At 33.8% G+C, this 12,803-nt stretch overlaps 1 protein-coding gene across 1 annotated transcript; it reads right to left on the bottom strand.

Moving 5' to 3' along the window:
• Positions 1–1,724: 1,724 nt before the first annotated feature.
• On the bottom strand, positions 1,725–10,984 carry cetp (cholesteryl ester transfer protein, plasma). The gene is made up of 16 exons (XM_073850864.1): positions 10,696–10,984; positions 8,345–8,456; positions 8,127–8,258; positions 6,664–6,734; positions 6,494–6,581; positions 6,243–6,312; positions 6,072–6,132; positions 5,886–5,977; positions 5,608–5,787; positions 5,078–5,128; positions 4,754–4,903; positions 3,526–3,593; positions 2,966–3,008; positions 2,661–2,730; positions 2,497–2,582; positions 1,725–2,143 (listed from the first exon to the last, which is right to left on the bottom strand). Exons 1-16 carry the CDS (start codon positions 10,925–10,927, stop codon positions 2,066–2,068), a joined length of 1,584 nt encoding a protein of 527 aa, XP_073706965.1. The 5' UTR covers positions 10,928–10,984; the 3' UTR covers positions 1,725–2,065.
• Positions 10,985–12,803: the final 1,819 nt, after the last annotated feature.

A 12,803-nucleotide genomic window follows, 5' to 3' on the forward strand; every position in this document is an offset into this window, starting at 1 on the left:
AAAAATGGAAACTTCTTAGTTCAAACAAAACTTATTCACCACAATAAATTTAAATAAATTTAGTGTTGTAGAGTGCTGATCTACACAAAATGTGACAAAGCACATCAGGTTTACGATGAAGGTGCATGTAGTCTAAAAATACATGCTTTGTTTGGCAATTCTAAAAGCATGTGCTTTGCTACAAGTTCAGTACTTTTCAGTTAATTCATTAACTGCTGCAAATACTGATAGAAATCATTTACTCTTGATATTGATAAGATTTACTACACGGTTAACGTACTAAGGTTTTGTTTAAACAAAAGCGAAAATAGATAAATGTGTTTGCTACAGACAAAACGTGACAAATTATTGGTCACTATTAGTTATTCTGTGGTAAAAGCTTTCAGGATGCACTTATGTTATTACTTAGTAGTGTTCTGAAAATAAAGAATATGTAACTTATGCAAATGTTCCTGTCTATGCAATTAATTCCTAAAATATTCTAAAATAAACTGTCTTAGTAAATACGTAGCAGCTCCTGCACATTTAGTGACCTGCAGGAAACGACAATCCCACTGCAGTCCAGTAGACTACTGTAGCTGTGTGAAGGCTGAGCTAATGAATGACAGTGTTAACCAACAACGTGCTTTGTTCAGAACATGAACTCTGCGAAAGTTCATATTTAGAAATGTTCTGTATGTTTATAAGATGAATTTATATGACGTACTCACCGCTGGTGGCATACCGCATCGGTCCAGTTTGATGGAAGAAAATGAAACTAAAATATCCCTCTGGTCTGGTTTGGTTTCGTTTTCTTCTATAAACGTAATGAATACGGATCCTGCCTTGAGCCAGACGTTACGCGCTCGCCTATTAAACCAAACCCGCCAACCGGCGCTACTGCGTCATATATCGTTAAGTGTGTTTTAATATAAAATACTATTTTATATCACTATCGACGATTGTGTATGTTGAAAGGGTGATACCTTTCTATGAAATCACAACCGAGAACACTTTATAACGAATTCATAGATTTTCGTATTTAGTGAACATACATTTGAATACAATACGTTTAGCGTTTTTGTTGTTAATTCAAACTATCTCAACTGTGCTGAATCGATAAGCAGCACAGTCGATTTCAAAGCGTCCGTGGCGCTTCAAAAACACCTTTACATCAAGTTATTCAGTAAAGTTTGTCGTTAAAATACCTAAGTCGTGAGAAAGTGCATTTGAGGACAGGGCTGTTGATATGTTGTGAATATGTACGCTGACCCCACCTAGTGGTGATATCAAATCATTGACATTATTGAAGATATGTTTTTTAGTAAAGTGAAAATACAATACAAAGCAGTTTAACACAATAAATGTAGCGTTTATGTTCATTAAAAATAGCTACCTTGATTATACTGATTCAGTGAGCAGCGTCCGTGGCGGTTCAATACCACAGTTAAATATAGCTCCTCAGTGAGGTTTGTTGTTTCAATGCATTTCACGTCGTGGGAGAGTTCATTTGAGGACAGCAGTGTTGGTATGTATAGAATGTTATAGTCTGCACACTGACGCCACATAGTGGTGATATCAAATCATTGACATCAAAGATGTAGTCTGGGAAAATTGCTTTGTATATCAATTGAATTAAAAAAAGAATAAACTATAAAAGAGAGGAGATAAAAAGAAACTGCTTAAAACTTTATAATAGGTTTTAAATAGGTTTAAAACTTTAACTTTCGAAAATCCAAAAGGAAGCCTGTAGTAGCCCTTTTTATTATAAAGTAAAACAGGTTTAACCAGAAACATGCAACATAATTATGTGTGACAGTACCAGGAAATGTTTAATAATGGTAATACAATCTCTACATTGCATGGAGGTCATGAGATCGTATTACTAAAGGACATAAAACGAGATCATTGTGATTCACACTCGCATATTTACTTTCAAACATGGAACAGCTACACAAAACATCAAAGCGCTTCATATATTGAAAGGCAGTTATAATAGAAATTCATATTTTCATGTTTATGTGACCTATGTGTGTCTATAAGTGTGTTTTGTGTGAGAAAGAGTACATTTAAGATAGCAAGATTGTCAGTTCAGTGTCCTTTTGAGGAATTCCACCAGCAGATGTTGCGGAAAACCAAAATCCAGCTGGACTATCACATATCCCTGTACATCCACAAAAAAAAAAAAAAAACAACAGTGTAACCAAGTGTTCAATTATGTTTTGATACTCTGCTACAACATACATCAATGTGATGTCTGTGATGACTCTTAAAAGAATAGTTCACCCAAAAATGAATTAATTACTCCCTGTCATGTCATTCCAAACCTACAAGACCTTCTGTTCATCTTTGGAACACAATTTAAGATATTTTTGATGAAATTCAAGAGCTTTCTGACCCTGCTTAGACAGTAATTTGTGTTCCAGAGATGAATGAAGGTTTTGCATGTTTAGAATGACCTGTTAAATACAGACTGATGTTATGACTGATAATATTCTGAAGGTAAAATATACTCACATCCTGAGGTAAAACTTCAGGATTGATGATGTCAAAAAGATTGAGTCCCTGTTCATCCATCAAATCAGTTAATTCTGGTTCCAGATCTGAGGGGAGAGATCAAATATGAAAAAAAAATTACAAAATTGACATGCTCACTGCTTGGTTATGATGGTCACACTTACATGATATGACTTTAGGGATTCCCATTTTTTCCACAGCCTCCTGAAGATAACTTCTCAAGCTCTCCTCCATCTTTGAGGAGATTATATAACATTTATGAATAAACAATACATTTATAAATAATAAAAAATGCACCTAATATAATATAATATAATATAATATAATATAATATAATATAATAACTTTTCAAGCTCTCCTCCATCTTTGAGGAGATTATATAACATTTATGAATAAACAATACATTTATAAATAATAAAAAATGCACCTAATATAATATAATATAATATGATATTTATTTCATTCTTACCTCAGAAGGTCCTTCTGATGTAGAAATTTTTGTTATATTAATACTATGAAAAAAAGAAAAAAAAACTTTAAATCAGGCAAATTTATTTTGCTAATTGTGACCCTGGACCACAAAACCAGTCATAAGGTTAAATTTGACAAAACTGAGATGTATACATCATATGAAAGCCCAATAAATAAGCTTTCTATTGGTGTATGGTTTGTTAGGATAGGACAATATTTGGCCGAGATACATCTATTTGAAAATCTGGAATCTGAGGGTGCAAAAAAATCAAAATATTGAGAAAATCACCTTTAAAGTTGTCCAAATTAAGTTCTTAACAATGCATATTACTAATCAAAATTTACATTTTGATATGTTTACAGTAGGAATTTGACAAAAAATCTTCATGGAACATGATCTTTACTTAATTTCCTAATGATTTTTGGCATAAAAGAAAAATCAATAATATTGACCCATACTATGTATTTTTGGCTATTGCTACAAATATACCCCAGCGACTTAAGACTGGTTTTGTGGTCCAGGGTCACAATTGTAACTTTGTAGACATTATAACTTACCTCTCCGCAATGGCCTTCAGAATTAGTTTCTTCTCTGCATATGAGGCATTTACAACAACTGTTACATCCTATAATCATAGAACCAATAAAACCCCTAAATGGATTATTTGTGAAACTGAATATGCAAAAGCAATCATCTATAAATTGCAGATTTAAGTCAAAAGTTTACATAAACCTTGCAGAATCAGCAAAATGTTATTATTTTACCAAAATAAGAGGGAGCATACAAAATGCATGTTATTTTTTATTTAGTACTGATTTGAATAAGATATTTCACATAAAAGACATTTACATATAGTCCACAAGAGAAAATAATAGTTGAAATTATAAAAAAATATCCCTGTTCAAAAGTTTACATACACTTGATTCTTAATACTGTGTTGTTACCTTTTTATTTTCATTTTTGTTTAGTGCTAGTTGTTCATGAGTCCTTTGTTTGTCATGAACAGTTAAACCGCCTGCTGTTCTTCAGAAAAATCCTTCAGGTCCCATGAATTCTTTGATTTTTTTAACATTTTTGTGTATTTGAACCCTCTTCAACAATGACTATGATTTTGAGATCCATCTTTCCACACTGAGGACAACTGATGGATGCATATGCATCTATTACTATTACAGAAGGTTCAAATGCTCACTGATGTGTCAGAAGAAAAACAATGCATTAAGAGCCAGGGCAGGGGGTTGAAATTTTTTGAATTTGAACATCAGGGTGAATTTTACTTATTTTGTCTCCTGGTAAACATATAAGTATGTTCTGTAGCTTCTGAAGGGCAGAACTAAATAAAAGAAATATGATATTTAGGCAAAATAAGAAAAATTTACAATTTTTTTTTTTTTTTTTTAATTTATATCTTCTTTCTGTTCAAAAGTTTTCACCCCCTGGTTCTTAATGCATCGTTTTTCCTTCTGGAGCATCAGTGATCCCCTCAGTTGTCCTCAGTGTGAAAAGATGGATTTCAAATTCATACAGTCATTGTTGAAAAGGGTTCAAAACGCAAAAATGCTGTAAAACCACAGATTTTTTGGGGACTTGAAGGATTTTTCTGAAGAAGAGCAGGCAGTTTAACTGTTCAGGACAAACAAGGGACTCATGAACAACTATCACTAAACAAACAAAAAAAAACACACACACACAGCTGTTGATCATTCAGGGAACAACACAGTAAGAATCAAGTGCATGTAAACTTCTGAACAGGATCATTTGTGCTCCTGATGTGTTTCAGCTTACTGTCTTAAAATATAGTGCTGGCATGTCTTGACTGTCCAGTAAGAGCTCGACTCCTGCCACAGCTCTGACAGATGTGCCCTTTGTGGTGGTCCACAAGTGTGGAACTGACACACTCGTGGCCTTTAACATCGAACCCGTGGAGGACAGCCACTGAAGAGAAAGTAAAAAGCCATCACAAACCATCCCAGGTGCTGTCCTAGTTAAATGACAGTTGGTGTGGGTTAAACGAAAACATTTATTTGCATGTTCCTATGGCAGCATAAAATGTGACAGCCATTTCCTCCCCTTTGTGCAGTTTGAATATTGTAATGAGTGTCGCACTACCTTGTTCAACAATTCAGGTGTGGCTGCAGACATCTCAGTCTGAAAGAGATCCTGCAACACAGAGACAGACAAGCAAGAAAATAAGCCTCAAAAGACTTTATATAGCTTTATGTGAGGGTTATTGTAATTAAATAAAACTAAAACCATAAAAAACAAACATGTTTGTTACTTAAAATAAAAAAAACTCTTTAAAAAATACACTAAAAATTTTTTGAACAGTAACATTTTTAATGTTTTTAAAAAAGTTATTTGATCCAAAGTACAGCAAAAACAGTACAATTTTGAAATATTTTACTATTTAAAATAATAATAATTTTAAAATTGTAATTTATTCCTGTGATCAAAGCTATATATATTTGTTTTACATTTTCTTTTATTATTATGCATGTAGTAGTTTCTCTTCACTTTTTCCATGTACATACAAAAACAATATGCTCACTATTTGCTCAAAAGCACCACCTACAGTCAAAAAAATATATATTACAACTATACAAAATCACATACAAAACAACACATCTAATCTATCATACCGTGAGTTCTGTTCCAGAGATATTGCGGATAAATCGCCCATCATAGTGTGCAGCGCCCATTAGAGGGTCTAGAAGCCCATCAGAAAGCCAGAAGTACAGCATGCGGTTTTCAGTCAGTTGGGATGGGTTAAACACAGAGGTGCTGAGGTCTGTTTTTGTATTATTGTAAATAACCAAACCCTGTTCATCAGAAAACAACAGCAACCACATCAAAGGATATGAAAAATGGATTACATTTGTTTGAACGCAATTTCTAAATAAAATCTTTATAATCAGACCTTATGGTATGATTCAATATAATTCGATTTGATGATGGGGGAAGAGGTCACAGAGATATCCACACCAATTTCACCATCACTAAGAAACTGTTCTGCTCAGAGAGAGCGAGAGAGAGAGAGGTTACATCAGTACATAGCAGAAACACATAATACAACCACAAAACCACATGAGGCTGTGCATTTTACCTGCTTGCTCTTGTATGAAGTCGGCTAGTATGTTAGCCACATTGTTTATTTCCTTGCAGATCTGTTAGTGAGAGGAAACCCAATCATAATGTTCTGTTGCACATCACCACAATGTGTTTATTTGAAAAATAAGAGCAGGATCTTATAAAACAATACGCTAGACACTCTTACCTGTGACTTTACTACTAACTTCACTGTGAAAGTCACAATATCTGTGAACATTCTTTTCAGCCAGCCAGGCCTGCACACAGTCAAAATGAGAGTCATTTAAAAGCTCTTGCAAATGAGCAGCACGTACGGATGGAAAATATAACAAGTGATCTCCAGGAAGTGGTCTTTACTCACAGGCAGATAATTGACTTTGAACTAAATATAAATCAAAATCTGTGTTATAAGAAGGTCATTTGAAATGTTGAACTCACTCTCTGTCTCCTTGCAGAAGCAGCTTCAGTTTGTGAAATGTGAGGTAACAGTCTGATGTGTCTGCAGCCACTTTGCCTTTGCCACAGTCTGTCACACAAACACATTTTCAGACAATAGTCGAGCCAGTTTCATGATGATGTGATGTCTAAATAGAATGGGATTCACTCACATAGTTTTGGATTGATGACCAAGTCAATTTGCGACTCGACTTCAAAATCCACTGACTGTTTCAGGTCGAATCTGTGTAAAAAAAATATGGTAATGTTACTTCAATGCAAACTGACATTGGTTTTCTATTGTGGCAGAAAAAATTATGGTACATGTTGTCTCATAAAGCATTAGAGGCACAAATTCAAATTTAAAGCAACATTTATTAAAAAGGTCATAATTTGGACATTTATACAACATAAATTGTTTAGTTACCTAAACAGATCAAATAGATATTTAAACAGATCAAATAAATATTGTATTACTAAGTTAACAGCAATTAAGCTTGCCGAATTTACATTTGTTTTCAACAAGGTAGTTTATATTGAGTGACAGCTACTGTAAATCTAATGACAATTAGAAAATATGGCAGTTAGACAATTAGAATTTAGTTTTTATTCCTTATTTATTTTTTTAATTTTATATGCATTTAATGCATTTTTTTAATTGCAATAAATAAATAAATAACTCTAAAGGCCTAGCACTATTTTTCAAAAACTATTTATTGCAAAATATTCACCATTTTGATTTAAAAAATAAATAAATAACATAATTGTTGTACTGTAACTGAAAATTTGAAATATTTTTACTAAAATAACTGTTTTCTATTTGAATGTATTTTAAATGTAATTCATTCCTTTGTTTTTAAAGATACATTTTTAGCATCATTACTTGAGTCATATTATCCTTCAGAAATCATTTAAATATTCTGATTTGCTACTCAAAAAACATTTATTTTTATTATTATGCAGAGTTTTTCAGGTTTTACTGATGAATAGAAAATTCTGAAGATCAGGATTTATCTGAAATAGAAATAATTAACATTCTAAACATTATTAACATCTTCATCATCAATTTAATCAATTTAAAGCATCCTTAAGTAAAAGTATTAATTTCTATAACTTCTTTCCCAAAAAAATAACAAAATTATACTGACTCCAAGCTTGTAGTATATAATGTTACAAAAGCTTTTTATTTAAGATAAATGCTGATCTCTGGATCTTTCTATTCATCAAAGAATCCTGATAAAATGTACTCAACTGTTTTAAATATTGATAATAATAATAATAATAAATGTTTCTTGAACAGTATATTAGAATGATTTCTGAAGGATCATGTAACACTGAAGACTGGAGTAATGATGCTGGAAATTTAGCTTTGATGCAGGAAAAAAATTAAATTTTAAAACATATTCAGCTAGAAAAGAGTTATTTTAAATAGAATTTTACTGCTTTTACTGTATTTTGGATCAAATAAATGCAGGCTTGGTGACCAGAAGAAACCTAAGTTCATAAGTTCATACTATACAAACTACAAACTAAAGATCATTACTTCATAAAGCCTATGTAGAGCACAAGGTTAAGCCACAGCTGCGCTATTGCAGTAACCCGACCCTGATTTGTGGTAATAAATAGAAACACTCACAGCCAGCTGCCATATCCATAGTTTATAGTCCCTTTGAATACAGCAGACACGTTTGAAATGGAGATCCCAATTCCTTCATTCTCCTTCAGTTCAAACTCACTCTTTCCAATGGAAAGGTTATGAATCTCTAAGCTGTGGGGGAAAAGTGTGTTATAAGATTAAAGCCATGACAAAGACGTGGACCACAAGGCATGTAAACAAATTCAGGAGTCCCTTACTTGTGAAATCCATACTTCACCGTCCCAAAGCCTATTGATCGCTGCCCTTCTACACTGGGATACCTGGCATGCTGAAAAGCGGCCTCTATCACTTCAGTAGTCTTCTCATTCACTGAGGAATCGAGGAAGGGATATGTTTATTGTCTAGGCCAGGGTTTCCCAAAGTCAGGAGAACTGCAAGGGGTTTGTGAGTTGAGGAGAAGCTGATTATTAAATTAATTAATTTAATCTTAACAATTTAACAATTTTAAATTTAAAAACAAATCAAACAAAATGTTTACATTAATATTTTATTAATTAATCAGCATCAGGAACTATGAACATGTGACTTAAATTGTTAAATTATTGAAATATTAGATTAAAATCTTCATTTCAAGCAAATATTTCAGGTTAAAGTGGTTCACTGAAAAAAGTCTAAAAATCCATGGTCAAGTTATCAATGTTATTGATATTTTAGCTTATGCAGTATTTTTATGCATTTTAAAAGCCCTTTTTTACACTACCAGTAAAAAGTTTTTGAACAGTAGGAATTTTAATGTTTTTTAAAGACATCTCTTCTGCTCACCAAGCCTGCATTCATGTAATGCCAAGCCAGCAGAGGGAGCCCTTACCCATGAACTGACTTGCTGCTCCCTCTACTGCCTCATTGGTAACTTCCTGTTTGGTGGCCATTTAAGCAGGGCCTAAACCAAACAGGCTTGGCGGTTGAGATTAGGACATACTGGATTAAATAAAACTATGTATTTATTAAAAAAAGCACCCTTCAGGTATGTGTGAGTGTGGAAGGGGAGAGGAATCAGCTGAACATGTGATTAGTGAATGTGCCAAATATGAAAGTCAAAGGATAAAATTAAAAGAGGAATTAAAGAAGCATGGGGAAAACATGTTGAACCTTAAAAATCTATTTAAAATTGGAGAACAGATAATGGGAGCTTTGTTTAAATTTTTGAAAGAAACTAGTTTAATGAAAAGGATTTAATTGAGCGGGGAAGTTATTATAAAGGTAGAAAGATGGTAAAGTAAGTAATTTTTTTCTTTCTTTCTTTTTTTTGAGATGATTTCTGTCGTAAGATGCTGCTCACATTTTTGGCCCATACTCCAGCACAGAAGGTGGTGGATATGCACCTTAAAAGCCGGTTGCCACCCGCCATTAAAAAAAGAAGAAGAAGAACAGGCTTGGCGAAGTATGCTTTGCTGTAGCGGACTTTACCAAGCATTTTGCCATGTTTGTTTTTGTTTCATAGTTAGAGTATAGTCATAGTCATAGTTATAGTTTTGTCTTTGTTTCTCTGCCTTGTTATTTTGTTACTTTGGACTGCTCATTTGGATTTTGACCCTCGCCTGTGTTATTGGATTACGCTTTTGTCTTGCCTTGGATGTTCCTGTTTGTTGGTATTTGACCCTGCCTGTGTGGACTACGATCTGCTAAATAAAGCTAGCATTTGGATCCATCAACGCTGTCGTCAAGTCCCCGTTACAATTCATTTGATCCAAAATACAGCAAAAGCTGTAATATTGTGAAATATTTTTACTATTTAAAATAACTCCTTTCTATTTGAATATATTTTTAAATGTAATTTTTTCCTGTGATCAAAGCTAAATGTTCAGCTTCAACTCCAGTTTCAGTGTCACATGAGCCTTCAGAAATCATTCTATTATGCTGATTTGAATTTTATTATTATTTTCAATGTTACATTTTTTCAGGATTCTTTGATGAATAGAAAGATCCAAAGATCATTTATCTGAAATAAAAATATTTTGCAACAGTATACACTACACGATTCAAAATAATAGAGTCAGTATAATGTTTTTTGAGCAGAAAATCAGAATATTAGAATGATTTCTAAAGGATCATGTGACTGGAGTAATGATGCTAAAAATCAGCTTTGAAATCACAGGAATAAATTACATTTTAAAATATATTCAAATAAAAAACTGTTATTTTAAATAGTAAAATGCTTTTGCTGTACTTTGAATCACATAAATGCAGGCTTGGTGAACAGAAGAGACTTCATTAAAAACATAAAAAATCTTACCGTTCAAAAAACTTTTGACTGGTAATATGTATATTTCACAATCTTTGCATATTTCATAAATAGTCTATGCTTTATATTAAAAACTCATTTTAAACCTATGTGGACATCGATTTAATGGATTGTATATTTTTTATTAACCTCACACTTCGTATTGACTAAAAGGGTAGACTTCTTTCTTTAGTAATATTACACTAACAATTTCCACTTTAGTTGCTTTGAATGAACTATGTTGCAAAGTAATGAACATTAAAACATACACTCAGTAACAATAAATGTCTGATTAGACAGTACAGAAATCAATGAGAGCGTACTTACAAACTACAGCGGCAGGATAGGTGAGTCTACAAACTGCTCCTGTAAACTTGTAGGCAGCGGGAGGATCCACACAACAACAACTAATTTTAACCAAAGCCAAAACCAGGAGCAGCGCTGCACTCCTCTCCATCTTAAAGTCTAAAAAATAAAAAAAAATAAAAAAATAGCCTTTGTCTTTTACTGTTATTAGGGCTTGTCTTTCAAAAGAGCTCTGGTTCCATTCAGCAAGCATCTGAGGAGGAGGGACGAATCCAGAGGTAGCCTCAGAGGACAAGGGGTGAGGGGGTGGACAGGCCTTGTAATGTCTGATTAGTCATGTCCCTCTTCTGGAGAACAAGAGAGAAAATGCAGATGCCTCTGGGGTCGACCAGAACATGTTGCTCAAAGTTACTAGAGGACAATAAACAGTGCACAGGGACATTTTTTGTGTTTTTCCAAGCATTCTGCTGTACAAAACAAATAAAAGATACAGCCACAGGACAGAGTGGATAGAAGCAGGCCAAAGTTCATGTAGGTGGACAAGCTCATGAGGAGGTGTAAAGTGCAGACAGAACTTTTTTTTTACTTTTATGTTATTCCAGGTATTCCAGTAATTTCTGAAAAACAACAGTTATGTAGATAAATAATAGAAATCCACCAGGACATAAACGCAACAGGAGTCCACAGGAAATGGCTTTGGAAAGGAACTTGTTGTTGAAAAGCCACAAAAACAAAGTCTGATGCTTACCAGACGGGAGCCAACAGTCAACTGACCCATCGCAAAGACCCGCCCACACTCTTAAAAATAAAGGTGCTTTAAAAAGGTTCTTCACAGCGATGCCATACATTTTTGGTTCCACAAAGAATCATTCAGAATCAGTCTAAGGTTCTTTAAAGAACCATCTCTTTCTTACCTTTTTATAATTTCGTGAAACATAAAGGTTCTTCAGATGTTAAAGGTTCTTTATAGAACCTTTTAGACAAAAAAACGTTATTCTATGGCATCGTGAGCACCTTTATTTTTAAGAGTGCACTTTGTTACCTTTCACGTCTCATGTTTTCACGCAGTAAAAAATACATCGCAGAGCACAGAGGACAACGGCAGACAAGACAGAGACAAGAACAGGTTACTTTTGGTATGAAACTATGAATGTAAAAAATAAATACCGTTTTGTGGCACTTCGTGTCGTGATCGCTGTAGCATCTCAGTTCAACCGACAGTCTCTTCCTCTTTATTTAACATGAGTGAACATCTTATTATAACCGCAGAAATTCGTCAATACACCACAACGTCTGGTTTGTTTGTCGGATGAAAAGGCAGATTTGTGTTATGATGGTCAGATTGCCTGTCAATCAAACTCTGTTTGAAGGGGAAATTGAGTACTCATTTCACATAGATACACATCGGTTTTTGTGTCGTCAAGCATATTTTTCATCAGAAAGACCACGGAATATTTGGACAAACTAAATTTAATAGGTGGTAAAGACACATACGGCCAGTAGTTATTAAGATATTTGCCTAAAATGTCACCTGCCTGACTGGAAATGATAAGAAGAAATACAAATGTTGTCAAGATTCTTGACCTGGAAATCCTGGTCCAGTTTGGCCAAACACAAACACCTTTTGTACCTCAGATAAGTTTCTTCTTCTTGATTTGTTATAACTTTTGGCAGTCTATAGTACTTCAAATGTTTTCCCAGTCTGACCGATTAGTACAGCCCAAAACATGACAATAATTGACCATTTTCAGCAGCAATAAACAACTAAATATGTGAGCTTCATTCAGTTCTGTGGAACTGTTTGTTCAGTGCCGCCAATATGGCAGACTGATGACGTGTTATGAATACACTCCATCCGTTTGTTAAGTGATGGCATATTGCTTGTCCAATGAATGCTTTTCCAGGTCCAAGCCTCAACTTATTTCTCTTGAGAATACTATCGCAACCGCCATTTATGAGCACTCTTTATTAATATTAAACATTTAAGCTAGACGTTTTCAAACTTATGGTGTACACTACAGTCTCCGTGCTCACAGCGTCCCAAACACAAATAATTTTATATTTATATTTTCATTGTCTGGCGATCTGGGATTTCAGTATTTAAAGGGGGGGATTATAATTTTTTGGTA

Source organism: Garra rufa, chromosome 11 (assembly GCF_049309525.1).
Source record: "Garra rufa chromosome 11, GarRuf1.0, whole genome shotgun sequence".
In the NCBI taxonomy this organism is placed as follows: domain Eukaryota; kingdom Metazoa; phylum Chordata; class Actinopteri; order Cypriniformes; family Cyprinidae; genus Garra; species Garra rufa.